Here is a 12,607-nt window from a genome sequence, read left to right on the forward strand (position 1 = left end):
AGGTCGTCCAATCAGCTGGCTGAGGGGGGCGGGGGGGCGGCCTCCTCTAATCGCTCGTTAATCAGAGGAAATGAGTCGTGATTACAGAGACTCTGAGTCGAGCATCTTCGAGCTCGAGATGATTTTATTTCTCCTCCTCGTCCTCGGAGACACGAGGAAGAAGAAAAACCTCAATGAGAATAAACCTGGTTCCACATCAAATATTAAAACAATTTAAAAGACATATGTTATTTTTATACAGTTTATACAGTGTTGTGGTGATTTGTCTAACTACAAAATGGAATATCTTTATAAATGTGTTAAATGTACCATCACAGTGTGTAATGGGCCAGCAGGGGGCGTCTCACACTATATTTCAGTGGCTCATAAAAAGATTTCTAGGACGATTATGGAAAATACAAACTCACCAGATGTACACGAGAACAGAGGTGATAATGTTGTGATGAATATTGATATAATTGTTTGCACTGTTTTCTTCACAGCTCCAGGAAACAGCTGTTTTCAGGATTTCTTCTTCATATCTTTAATATTTAAGTATCGTTTGTGATTCATAAGAATGTTCCTTCGTTGAGATTCTTCCACGTTTCATATCGTGTGTACAGTGAGCTGCTCTCCTGCTCGGAGCTGAGAACAGTTTGTTGTGTAAACTCGTCCTGATATTGGTTTTCTGCTTCGTGCCTCAGTTGATCCCTTGTTCTCCTGCTGAAGATCAGAGGCGTCACATGGTGAACATGGTTTTATATAACAGAGGCTCAGTGGGGGGGGGGGGGGGGGCGAGAGGTACTGAACAGACATGATTCTATGTTCCTAGATACTGAAGAGACTTAAATGAACATCAGCTGTTTGAAGAAGACTTGAAACTAGAGACTGAGACATAAACTCCTGAATGTTCACTGACGTTACCAGTGGAGTCGCCCCCTGCTGGTCACTACACAGAACACAGGTTTCAGGCTCTTCAACCTTGGCTTCACTTTCTGGACCCGGAGTTTAAACAAGTTTATAGCCTCACTGCTGCTGGAGTGGTGCAGTAGGTGGATGACTGATGCATTATGGGATATGCTGACATGTTTACAAACCTTCAGACTCTTTAATACGTAACAACCGACAAAAGCACAGACATCAATGTTCGTTGCTTCACTGTTAATAAAGTTTTGTTCAGCTCCGAGGTGAAGCGTTGATCAGCTGTTGATCTGGTGTCGTCTCTGTGGGAACATTCATGATGCAGCCGAGGTTTCCTGATTACAGCAGAGACGGGGGGGGGGGGGCGATGCCCAGCAGTTACCGTGGTGATGTGACAAAGTGTCGAAGGGGGGGGGGGGGGGCGATGTTCTCTCTCTAACACATGTAAACAAGGCCGAGCAAGTTGCCAGGCAACACGTCCTCCACAGATGCTCTTGATATGAAGAGTCGAGTTGGACGGAGCAGGAGACAGAGGACCAATGAGACGGAGACACACTGAGACGTCAGACTCACAAAACACTGCCTCACAAATTTAAATCTGTTCACGAACTCTGATGCATTCGTAGCTTTACAGGGCTAAGGTAGCTAAGGTAGCTAGTCAGATTCTGAAATACATTATTAGCTTTACATCCTCAATATGCTTATTGCTCAGTCAGAGTAAACAATGAGTTTGTCTCACGTTATCATCTCTACAGGCTCCATCATCAAGTCAGACTAAGGTTTATGAAACTGATCACTGTTTCTAACGTTGAAGAGGTCAACACATAAATATCATCAAACTTGTACAATTCTATCTTTTCCATACATAATAAGTATGAGTAATAAAATACTCAAATGGAAACATAAAGAAAATACATCATAATAAGTATGAGTAATAAAATACTCAAATGAAATCCACTTGTATGATCTCTGGTGTTTCTCTCATCACGTATGAACACTGACGAGACGAGTTGAGGATCCTGTTCGTTTCCAAAGAGGTTTGATAACTGAGGAGGAAACTGAACTGGACGAACTCGCTCTCTTTATCTCTCTCTATATCTCTCTCTCTTTATATAACCTTGAATCATCAGTTTGTGAAAAGCACATCTCAAAGCTCAGCTGCTCAGATCGAGTTGTGTAATCCGTGTCTCAGTGCTATCTGAAGGTGTGAACACGTAATGTTTTGATTATCAGTGAATCATCACTACGATCGTGCAACACAGAATAAGACTGTGACTCAGATGATTGACAGCATCTGACAGTGACTCAGATGATTGACAGCTTCCTGCAGCGGCTGTGAAGTATTTTTACACAAAGTCTGAGGATACAACTCGACCAGAACTCAGCCTCCAGCCTCCGTTACAGCAAATATCACCGTGATGTTAACGGGCCCTACGTCGGACATCGCTCTCCACGTCCAGCACCAGGATGTGAGACCCTCTGAGGAATGAACACATTTCATGTTAGAGACCAGAGATTTGATCCCAGCTGCAGCATTTGTGTTTTTATCAACTGAAACCTTTGTTCACTGTTTTTAAAGGAGACAAATCGTGTATCTCCAGTTTCTTAATAAGGATTTTGGTGACTGTCAAAGTTAAAAAGCTCTGTGTCACAGGAAGCTTCTCTCCTGCACAGAAAACACTGAAGCTCCTGAAACTCTTCGTCCGTCGAGCAGACTTCCTCTTCATCGTCATTTGCATTAACCATGACTGGCGGCGAGGCAGCAGGAGTAATGCAAATCCTTCCAGGCCCAGGCCTCCTCCCCCCAGCTCACTTGGTAAAACGATGAGGGTTGAAATCATTATGGTCTGTTTGGCTGCAGTATTAGGAGCAGACACGTTTAGTTTTTTTTTTATTACTAGTTTTTGAAATTCGCCCCTTTGTTTAGATCCACGGGCAAATAGGACCACAGGGTTCTGTGGAAATCTGTCTGACAAACAAACAAATAAATAAATAAATAACGGGTGAAACATGAAAGTCCTAATTGGAGGAAATAGATCAGTTATCAAATCACTTCCTGTTTATTCTGTATTTCTATTAACTACAGTCATGTGTAGGATTGTTTGGCCTTAGTGGACGGATTATTTAAGCTCTATATAATCATATGTTTGTTAGAGAGAAATAAAATACTAGAATAACTTTGCACAAAAGTGATCTTTATTTTGCCATTTTTAATCTAGAACTTTTTCCACTTCATGAATTACTGGACCAAGCAGGTCGGCAGGTGAAGATGTTTTAATTTCACAAGCGAGAGAGAAGGCGTTTGTCACGAAGCTAAAAAGAATGATATTAAATCTGTGAGTGAAAGTTTAGGCTCAGTTCAGGTCCTCCTCGACCGAAGGGCCAGAACGTCCAACCAGTCAACCAGAGGGTCAACAAGCAGCGAGTCACAAAGTGCTGCTCTGTCCAGTCTCTGTGGAAAGAGTCTGAGAAGGTCGGCTCTGTTCCTACTGGTGATGCTCCTGCTCCTCGAGAGGAGAAGCTTCCTCGAGAGAAGAGGAGAGGAGAAGAGGAGCTGCCACGAGAGGAGGAGCTGCCTCTAGAGGAGAGGAGAGGAGGAGCTGCCTCTAGAGGAGAGGAGAGGAGGAGCTGTGAACACAGTGTTCAAAACCACAGCAGATAAAAGAGGGAGCTCCCGGGAGCCATGGAAACAGCAGACTGGTACAAGAGGTTGCTGTGGCGCAGAAGAGAGGGATGGAGAGAAGGAGAGGGATGGAGAGAAGGAGAGGGAGGGAGAGAAGGAGAGGGATGGAGTGAAGGAGAGGGATAGAAAGAAGGAGAGGGATGGAGAGAAGGAGAGGGAGGGAGAGAAGGAGAGGGATGGAGAGAAGAAGAGGGATGGAGAGAAGGAGAGGGAGGGAGAGAAGGAGAGGGATGGAGAGAAGGAGAGGGAGGGAGAGAAGAGAGGGAGGGAGAGAAGGAGAGGGATGGAGTGAAGGAGAGGGATAGAAAGAAGGAGAGGGATGGAGAGAAGGAGAGGGAGGGAGAGAAGGAGAGGGATGGAGAGAAGAAGAGGGATGGAGAGAAGGAGAGGGAGGGAGAGAAGGAGAGGGATGGAGAGAAGGAGAGGGAGGGAGAGAAGAGAGGGATGGAGAGAAGGAGAGGGGTGGAGTGAAGAAGAGGGATGGAGAGAAGGAGAGGGAGGGAGAGAAGGAGAGGGAAGGAGAGAAGAAGAGGGATGGAGAGAAGGAGAGAAGGAGAGGGAGGGAGAGAAGGAGAGGGATGGAGTGAAGGAGAGGGATAGAAAGAAGGAGAGGGAGGGAGAGAAGGAGAGGGATGGAGAGAAGGAGAGGCATGGAGAGAAGAGAGGGATGGAGAGAAGGAGAGGGGTGGAGTGAAGGAGAGGGATGGAGAGAAGGAGAGGGATGGAGAGAAGGAGAGGGATGGAGAGAAGGAGAGGCATGGAGAGAAGAGAGGGATGGAGAGAAGGAGAGGGGTGGAGTGAAGAAGAGGGATGGAGAGAAGGAGAGGGATGGAGAGAAGGAGAGGGCCACTTGAAAAGAGGAGGAGGTGATGACAGCTTCAGAAGCAGCGGTGCTGGTTGCTCATTTTGTCGCTCGCCCTCCAGCTCATTACCGACTCGCTCTCTCCTCCCTCTCCTTCTCTTTGACACCAGGACTCCACCATGACTCAGCAGTCTTTGAAACTCTGTTATTTCCTGTTTTACCCACAGAGCTCAACAGCACAGTGACACTTCGCCCACAGGGCCGCGCAGGGAATTGAACCCCTGACACCTCCGCAGCACTTTAACCCTCTTTCATCTCTCTGGGGCATGAAAGTCTCGGCTGCTGCTGGAACCAGCGAGCAGGCCGGAGGCTGGAGGCTGGAGGCTGGAGGCTGGAGGCCGGAGGCTGGAGGCTGGAGGCTGCAGGCTGGAGGCCGGAGGCTGGAGGCTGGAGGCTGCAGGCTGGAGGCTGGAGGCTGGAGGCCGGAGGCTGGAGGCTGGAGGCTGGAGGCTGGAGGCCGGAGGCCGGAGGCCGGAGGCTGGAGGCTGGAGGCTGGAGGCCGGAGGCTGGAGGCCGGAGGCTGGAGGCCGGCGGGCAGGAAGTCATTAGAGCTCTCCTGAGTGAAGCTCCTCAGAGATGGACCGACTCGGTAGCAGCTGGGAAACAGGTCTAAACCGCCGTGCTCCGCCCCAGCAGGGGGAAGGCCGTTGGAAGCCCACAGCTGGACTCCAGACCCCTCAGCCTGTGGACCCCCCCAAGCCCCTGGAACTCTCCTTGGAATCCCGGGATCCCCCCTTGAAGTCCTTGTATTCCGCCTCTGATCCCAAGTCCGTCATGCTGAGTCCGGGGCTCGCGGCGGGGCATGGTGGCCATAGCGGCGGAGTCCTGCAGGGGCCGTGCCGCCGGCGGCGTGAGGTTGTTGTGGTTCAGGTCCATGTTGGACAGGAGGTGGCCCAGGGAGTCCCAGCGCTGCGACGAGGGCAGGCGGATCAGGGAGGAGTAGCCTCGACCGGGGAACACAGTCGCCACAGGAAGCTTGCTGGTCTCGGGCGTGAACACGGGGGCCGGATCCTGGTGTTCCCTGACCGGGGGGGGCGCTGCGCGGGGAGGGGCGGGCTTCAGGTAGGTGCCCCCACGTGGGTCGGCCAACACCTCGCTGTAGGGCGGAGGAGGATCCTCCATCAGGACGGCCACCTCGTAGCAGGGCGGCTTCCCGAGCAAGTCTGCGTCTGGAGGAAGAGGAAGAGGAAGAGGAAGAGGAAGAGGAAGAGGAAGAGGAGGCTCGGGTTAATCTCAACTTCACTTTGAATCTACGGTGGAACCCGACCAGGAGGTGACAGGAGGTGATCTGAGGGGTTATGATTGACAGCTGATTGAGTCGTCCTCTCTCATCTCTGCTGCTGTCGGTCTCGTATATTCAGTTAAATATATATTTCTAACATGGCTATAAACCAGAATTACATGTTTACGTGCATGGCGCCTAATACTCTATTCCAAATGGTTCTGTTAGTTTCCTCCCTGCTTGGAATGATCTTTGACCTCCTAATGGATGGGTCAAGAAGGAATGCTCTTCGACAGGTCCGTCAATCTTAGGTTCCCCACAGGCCCAGGTCAGAGATCCAATGTGTGATGTCATGTGATCTCCCCTATGAGAATCCTTGTCAGGCGTGGGCAAGGCAGATGTTTCTCTATTGGCTTGTTTGTCTCCGGGTGACAAGATGCCCGTCCCGACCTGCAATGTCTTCTAATGAACTTCTTCCTTCAACATCATCTTCAACATCACTCTGCTGCTTGAATTAAACAACATCGGTATTAACTTGTGGTTTATGTGAAGGGAACACACTCAAGTCGGACAGCGATCCAATCACGACAGACTATATTCGGAGGTGGTCTGGGCCACATGTCCGCCCTGGTCCTCAAACCTTCCTGAGATACAAACATGTATTTGCTGAGTGCAGGTTCTATTCTCAGGTTTGTGAATCTGCAAAGATCCTGATCGATATATCGTTAATAAGAAGTTAGCATTCTGAAGTGCAGCTCCACCACAGACACAGAATCACACTCCGTCCCGACTCCTCTGCTGATCTGCTCAGAGAAACACCAGCACATCCGCCAGCAGCTTTAAATAAACCTCCACAGAAACAACCATGTTCCACCACGAGGATCTGGAGTGTGATTGAAGCAGCAGCCAATTTCTGAGAGGATGAATGTCACTGTGGAGATTTCTGCTTTAACACGTGATCTGTGACATGTGGAGCTCTGATCACATCAGTCACAGAGAGGATCACACACGGATGTTAGGAGGGAAGCAGTGTGTGGTCGAGTCATATATGTATATGTATTTATATATATGTGTATATATGTATATAGTCTCTATTGGCTCCCATCTCCTCTCTATCGGCTCCCAGCTCCTCTCTATCGGCTCCCAGCTCCTCTCTATCGACTCCAGCTCCTCTCTATCGGCCCCAGCTCCTCTCTATCGACTCCCAGCTCCTCTCTATCGACTCCAGCTCCTCTCTATCGGCCCCAGCTCCTCTCTATCGACTCCCATCTCCTCTCTATCGGCTCCAGCTCCTCTCTATCGGCTCCCAGCTCCTCTCTATCTGCTCCAGCTCCTCTCTATGGGCTCCCAGCTCCTCTCTATCGACTCCCAGCTCCTCTCTATTGGCTCCCAGCTCCTCTCTATCGACTCCCAGCTCCTCTCTATCGACTCCCAGCTCCTCTATATTGACTCCCAGCTCCTCTCTATCGGCTCCCAGCTCCTCTCTATCGGCTCCCAGCTCCTCTCTATCGGCTCCCAGCTCCTCTCTATCGGCTCCCAGCTCCTCTATATTGACTCCCAGCTCCTTTCTATCGACTCCCAGCTCCTCTCTATCGACTCCCATCTCCTTTCTATCGGCTCCCAGCTCCTCTCTATCGACTCCCAGCTCCTCTCTATCGGCCCCAGCTCCTCTCTATCGGCTCCCAGCTCCTCTCTATCGGCCCCAGCTCCTCTCTATCGGCCCCAGCTCCTCTCTATCGGCCCCAGCTCCTCTCTATCGGCCCCGGCTCCTCTCTATCGACTCCCATCTCCTCTCTATCGGCCCCGGCTCCTCTCTATCGGCTCCCAGCTCCTCTCTATCGACTCCCAGCTCCTCTCTATCTGCCCCAGCTCCTTTCTATCGGCTCCCAGCTCCTTTCTATCGGCTCCCAGCTCCTCTCTATCGGCCCCAGCTCCTCTCTATCGGCCCCAGCTCCTCTCTATCGGCCCCAGCTCCTCTCTATCGACTCCCATCTCCTCTCTATCGGCCCCGGCTCCTCTCTATCGGCTCCCAGCTCCTCTCTATCGACTCCCAGCTCCTCTCTATCTGCCCCAGCTCCTTTCTATCGGCTCCCAGCTCCTTTCTATCGGCTCCCAGCTCCTCTCTATCGGCCCCAGCTCCTCTCTATCGGCCCCAGCTCCTCTCTATCGACTCCCAGCTCCTCTCTATCGGCTCCCAGCTCCTCTCTATCGACTCCCAGCTCCTGGCTCAGCTCCCAGCTCCTCTCTATCGGCTCCCAGCTCCTCTCTATCGGCTCCCAGCTCCTCTCTATCGGCCCCAGCTCCTCTCTATCGGCTCCAGCTCCTCTCTATCGACTCCCAGCTCCTCTCTATCGGCCCCAGCTCCTCTCTATCTGCCCCAGCTCCTCTCTATCGGCTCCCAGCTCCTGGCTCAGCTCCCAGCTCCTCTCTATCGACTCCCAGCTCCTCTCTATCGGCTCCAGCTCCTCTCTATCGGCCCCAGCTCCTCTCTATCGACTCCCAGCTCCTCTCTATCGGCTCCAGCTCCTTTCTATCGGCTCCCAGCTCCTCTCTATCGGCTCCCAGCTCCTCTCTATCGGCTCCCAGCTCCTGGCTCAGCTCCCAGCTCCTGGCTCGGCCCTGGGCTTCTCTCAGCTGGTCGGCACCTTCCTCTCATTTAGCAGCGCTGCTGCCTGGAAACTGAAGCAGTTCATCAGTCTGCTTTGTGAGCGCGGCTCCAGCGACCTTTTGTTTTATCGTTACTGTCGGACTCGTTAAACCTCTTCGACAGCAGCTGATGCTCTTTCCCTCCGTCTCACATTCATCGGTGTTCTCTTTGTTTTCTTCTTCACGTGATTTACTTCTCATTCCATCTCTCCACATTTCTGTGGTCTCTGTCTGAGACTCCAGATCCCATATTATCACGACACCTGGATTACTCACTTCCAGGTTTCCTATGTGAATGATTATTTAGGTTACTGTGACACCATGAGTCATATTTACATCATCACTATAATCTATTGGTTCTTATCATGCTAACATAAAATCGGTCATTACATCATCACTAAAGGGTGAGTGCTGATCTCGACGTGTCCTCCCTGTAGCTGAAGTGCAGCTGTAATAAAGTTAAATAAAGTTTAAGCTAGTTGTTATTACACTTAAATTAAATATTGAAACTCTTCATCTGAAATATTTTGTTAAAAGACAAAACGGCCCAAATGCAGATTCATCGATCACAGACTCTGTCCATTGTGATGACAATGATTAATAACTTCTTTAATATTGTTATGAAAAAAAAATCTGAGCTCGTCCTGCCAGCTGTGCTGCTGCTGACTCTCTCTCTCTCTCTCTCTCTCTCGTCCTCCACAGTCACCGCCCACGCCGCAGCAGCAGCTGTCACCATGACGCCCCAGGGGGAACGCCGCCCGGCAGGCGGGAGCTGGAGGCCGAGAACCAAACCGTCTGAAAACACTCTGACACAGGATGAGAGTACCCCCCCCCGGCCTCTGCTCCACCGGCCAAATCGCAGTTTCTCTCATGTGTGGAATTTATTAGTTGTTTCACATTATTGAGATGACAAAACTGACGACTTAATTGAATTAATTGCAGATTGGGCTCGTAAATAAAAGGCGAACAGGAAGTGACAGGTTTGGTCTCCGTCAGAGACTTGACACTCAGCAGAAGAGAAGAGAGAGACGACCCTGTGGTGAGTTCGCTTTCGAGTCTAACGGAGAAACCAGCGGACACTTCACTATCAACGTGGTCTGCAAATACATATTCATCCTTCAGAAACAAAAAACAAATCTTATTTGTTAGTAGGGCTGTCGCCCTCTGCTGGTCATTAGTCATTCCTCATTGGCTTCACTTTCGCGTTTACATCCATTTTGTATTTTCGATCAAATGTCACATGTGCTCATCTACACCAAGACACGCCGGTTCGAGCAGAGCCTGTTGAACAGCCCCTGATAATTTCTGTCACATGACAATATCTCTCTAGGATATTTTCTTTTACCAGCATACAGCATCAACATTTGCGTATGTGTGACAAATGTCATAACATCATAATAAAGAACTTTGAACCACACTATAGAATCCCTTGACGTTACCTGGCATGCTGACCCAGGTGGCCTGTGGCAGTGGATGAGGAACCGGCAGGGGAAGTGGCGGCGACAGGACGTGAGGAGGACAGAACTGCGGCGGCTCCCTGGGCAGCGGCAGCGGTGGCGGCTGCGGAGGCGGAGGCGGAGGAGGCCGGTATCCTGCAGCTTGACAGCTCAGCGGCTCCGTCTCTGCAGCTCGGAGACACTGCTCCCGGAGACGCTCGTCACGGCGCAGCTTCAGCCGCCGCTGCAGGAAACTGCAGAAGCAGCAGAGCATGACCACGAGGGCCCAGACCAACCAGAAGCCGGAGAAACAGGCCAGGAAGGTGTAGGTGCCCTGAGACATCCCCATGATCCCCAAGAGGTCAAAGAGCTGATTTCAGATTCTACACAAGGTCCTGAAGCTTAGTAAGCGAATGAGTCGTCTCCAGAGTCAAACGACTGAATGAGACACGTTGATCACTGTCGATGAAATAATCCAAGGTGGGAAATAAAGAAATGAAACTCAGGGGGAAACCGTGAAACCTCAGAATGTCCTTCAGCGACGAGCAGGTCGAACCCTTCGTCCGTCAAATTATCACCAGAAAAAGTTCTTGTTTAAAGAAATCAAACAGATGTTCAAAAGTTTTCTCCTTGAAATGTTTCATAAAAAACGACGATGGAAAAAACTACAAAGATTAGGAAACAATCCGGTGGATGTTTGTAATAAGAGTCACATGTCTGAAGGTTTCTGTTAATGAGTCGATAAAAACAGTAAATTCACTTTGATTCTCACTGAATACAGTCTCATTATTTTCCGTCTGGTTTCATGATCAATAAATCAAAGGACATTTCAACTGTTCTACATTGAGAATTTAGAAAAACATCTGGATGAGGAAACATGAGTCAACCTGCAGGAAAATTAAAAAACATATTTCTCTGTGTTTGATCCTACGTCCAGTTTTTTGATTAATAAACTCCAGCAGCTGACACGATCTTCGTTGAGATGGAAATGGTTTGAATCCCGAGAGGAACTCACACCGTTGTTCCACAGGACGACAGATACACGTCGGTTTAAATCCTCGATAATCAATCCTCAGTTTTCTGAACAGGATGAAAACATTTAGTCTTTTCTGACAAAAGATAAAAATGTGACATCATCGCATGAGGCCAGGTCAGGTGATCTGAGGCGACGTCCAATCAGAAGCGCCCAAAAAACCCCAGAGGTGATGTGACAAGTTCATACGAGTGAGTTCAAACAGCTGGTCCCTGCAGGAAGGAGTGTGTGTGTGTGTGGGGGGGGGGGGGGTTGGAGTCGGGGTCCGTCTGCACCACCAGGACCAGAATTCCTCTGTCTCAGATCCCGACGGGGTCCTCAGGGTCACGCTGCTCTGCAGAGACACAGGGACGAGGAGACGCCATCGTCACATGATCAGAGACAGAGCAGCGAGAAGCAGACAACAGGACGAAGGTTTGAATCTCAGAGGCTCAAGACTATGAGCCCAGAGGGGTGGGTGTGTGTGTGTGGGGGGGGGGGGGGGGTGTCAGTTTCACACTTCAGACCAGAGAAGATATTCACAGTGACGACAAAACTGAAAAACAACAGAGATTCTTAGTTTTCCTTATTTTCTTAAGTCGTCCCCATGATTTAAAAATTCATCCAAACACACACACACGTCTTTTAAATTCAAACACAAACACACACACACACACACACACACACAAGCCCTTATAATACAAACACAGACTCATAAAAACACGTCTGATTTCTCTCATCAAGAAAGAGGAAGAAGAAATTAGGTAGATGACAAATCTTGATATGATTATGTTCAACAGTTTTCTTCTTCTCAGAATCTCCCTGATGAGCAGATGAATGCTCGGTGGCCTCTGATTGGCTCAGAGCAGAATCGTTTTCCGCTGCAGCAGCAGATTCGTTCACCACAAACAGCAGCTGCCGGCTGTTTGTTAATTTCTTCAGAGATCTCCGCAGCTCTTCATCAACAGCTGACGTCCACACAAATCTCCACTGAGTTTGCAAAACCAACGTCTCACAAGATACAACTCGTGGTTCAGAACCTGGAACACGATTTGTTCTCCTAAGATCCATCCCTCAGAAACATCTCATGAACCAGAGTCTCAGGGAATCTCACCGGAGCTTCAGCTGTGAGCTGAGCTGGGATTCTGGGATCTGGTTGAAATGTTTGATCTGAACTCAACGATCAAAATGTTTTGTGGTGTTTGAGAGAGTTTGGTACGAATCAGGTTGGTTCCACCTCCTTCCACCTGCTCAGCTTTGTTCACACATCAATGAAACCTTCTCAAACTAAAACAATCACCACTTCCTTTTAAACCCTAAAATAACACATTCAGAATCATTTTGCTGCTATGGGAGAATGTCAGTCTATCATTGCCACAGCGCCCCCTGTAGGCCTGGAAGCTAGCAGCTAGCTAAAGGACAGGACAGTCTCTGGAGGAACCAAAGACAAAGTCACAAAGTCGTTCTTATCTCACTGATGTTTATTCATGTTCCTGATCAGATTAGTTTATTGATGATATGAAAAGGGGCTGAGACGTCACGTGACTTGGTCCAGTGGGTGTACGTGCAGGTGTTCGATGCCGCGGCTCTGTGAGTATAAATGATGCAGCGTTCGTTCTCGAGATAATCTGCTTCATTTCTGGAGGAAGAGGATTTTTCCATCTCCGTTTTTTCCTCTTTAAGAAGAGAAACCTTCCTCCTCTTTAATTCCTCAAATAAATCTCTGACGTCTGAGTTTTTTCCTGAATTACAGTTTCATTTATAGCCGCGGTGTTTGTGTCATCGTCTCTTCATCCTCCACCTCCACGTCACCTCTAGTAACCCCCTGTGTCCGTTGTAATTTGAA

The 12,607-nt window shown here is 49.3% G+C and overlaps 1 protein-coding gene across 1 annotated transcript; it reads right to left on the minus strand.

Annotated features, from left to right (window-relative positions):
* Positions 1-4,896: 4,896 nt before the first annotated feature.
* On the minus strand, positions 4,897-10,792 carry LOC133969431 (proline-rich protein 7). The gene is made up of 2 exons (XM_062405915.1): positions 9,753-10,792; positions 4,897-5,614 (listed from the first exon to the last, which is right to left on the minus strand). Exons 1-2 carry the CDS (start codon positions 10,096-10,098, stop codon positions 5,055-5,057), a joined length of 906 nt encoding a protein of 301 aa, XP_062261899.1. The 5' UTR covers positions 10,099-10,792; the 3' UTR covers positions 4,897-5,054.
* Between the last annotated feature and the right edge of the window lie 1,815 nt (positions 10,793-12,607).

Source organism: Platichthys flesus, chromosome 15 (genome assembly GCF_949316205.1).
Source record: "Platichthys flesus chromosome 15, fPlaFle2.1, whole genome shotgun sequence".
Lineage (NCBI taxonomy): Eukaryota > Metazoa > Chordata > Actinopteri > Pleuronectiformes > Pleuronectidae > Platichthys > Platichthys flesus.